This window comes from Atheta coriaria, unplaced genomic scaffold (assembly GCF_025399875.1).
Source record: "Atheta coriaria isolate IRGN ID8LTWV9N9 unplaced genomic scaffold, Caltech_Dcor_3.1 scaffold6855_size1018, whole genome shotgun sequence".
Lineage (NCBI taxonomy): Eukaryota > Metazoa > Arthropoda > Insecta > Coleoptera > Staphylinidae > Dalotia > Dalotia coriaria.
In genome coordinates, this window is record NW_027050760.1 from 1 (window position 1) to 1,018 (window position 1,018).

General features: G+C 44.0%; 1 protein-coding gene across 1 annotated transcript; it reads right to left on the reverse strand.

Annotated features, from left to right (window-relative positions):
* Window positions 1-6: 6 nt before the first annotated feature.
* LOC135803193 (uncharacterized) lies at window positions 7-1,018 on the reverse strand. The gene is made up of 3 exons (XM_065316778.1): window positions 892-1,018; window positions 339-832; window positions 7-275 (listed from the first exon to the last, which is right to left on the reverse strand). The coding sequence occupies exons 1-3, from the start codon at window positions 953-955 to the stop codon at window positions 36-38; spliced, it is 798 nt and encodes a 265-aa protein (XP_065172850.1). The 5' UTR covers window positions 956-1,018; the 3' UTR covers window positions 7-35.

Genomic DNA, 1,018 nt, shown 5'->3' on the forward strand with positions numbered 1-1,018 from the left:
CAAAAGAACAGCCAACTTATTTTCACTGAAAATATTTAAACACGTTTGGAGGACAAGCATTTGCCAATGATTGGGATATCATTTTCCAACATGCGACCATCACCACCGTTGAGGATAGCATCCAAAAGAGCGTTGATAGCTGGAATGACGACGTCCTTAAGAAGTTGATCAATGAGAGCAGCATTGTCCTTCAAGTACTGGGGCAAGTTAGCAGCAAACTCCTGCAGAGGTCCACTGACATCCTGACCATCAATGGCGAGGTTTTCAATGAGGAGCTATCCACAAAACCACCAAATCAATAAATATACAACAAATCAATCACCATTAGATTAACTTACAGCAGAAGATCCAAGGGAGACCTTAAGTTTAGCAGACTTGATGGAGATGGGGTTGAGGACAGCTTGACCTTCCAATTCAAAGCTCAACTCGGAGAGGTCACCAGCAATGTTTCCGGAACCAACGAAGGTGTGGTCAAAGATGCTGGCATCAGCATCGTAGGTACCAGACACATCACCAGCAGGCCAGCTGACTTTAACAACAATCTTAGCACCAACAGGGATGATGGTCACGCTGATCTTGAGCTGTTTCAGGTCCCAGTGGGAGATACCAGCCAAGTGGAAGTTCTTGACATTCACGTGACCGCTGATGCCTTGGAGGTTCAGGGAGTCCAAATCAACATTGAGTTCGTCAATTTCCAGAGGGTTGAAGCTGGGGAGACCGGTTTCAGCGTCACCATTGTTGAGGATATCACGAATGCATTCCAAGAAAGCGATGATTTGGTCTTCCATGATCTTGGCTTGCTTGGTTTGCAAGTGGGACAAAGCCGGAGAATCTAATAATAAATTTTTTTAGTAAAAACATTAAAAATATTTCAAAAGAAAAATAACTTACGGTTGATCTGGACATCAAAGGCCATGATCGGGGCCAAGAGGGCGAGGAACAAAATAGCGCGCATCTTCGTTTTGTTTGTTCACTTTGACAAGACAAGAGAAGCTGATCGAAGTGTGACAAAATTCAG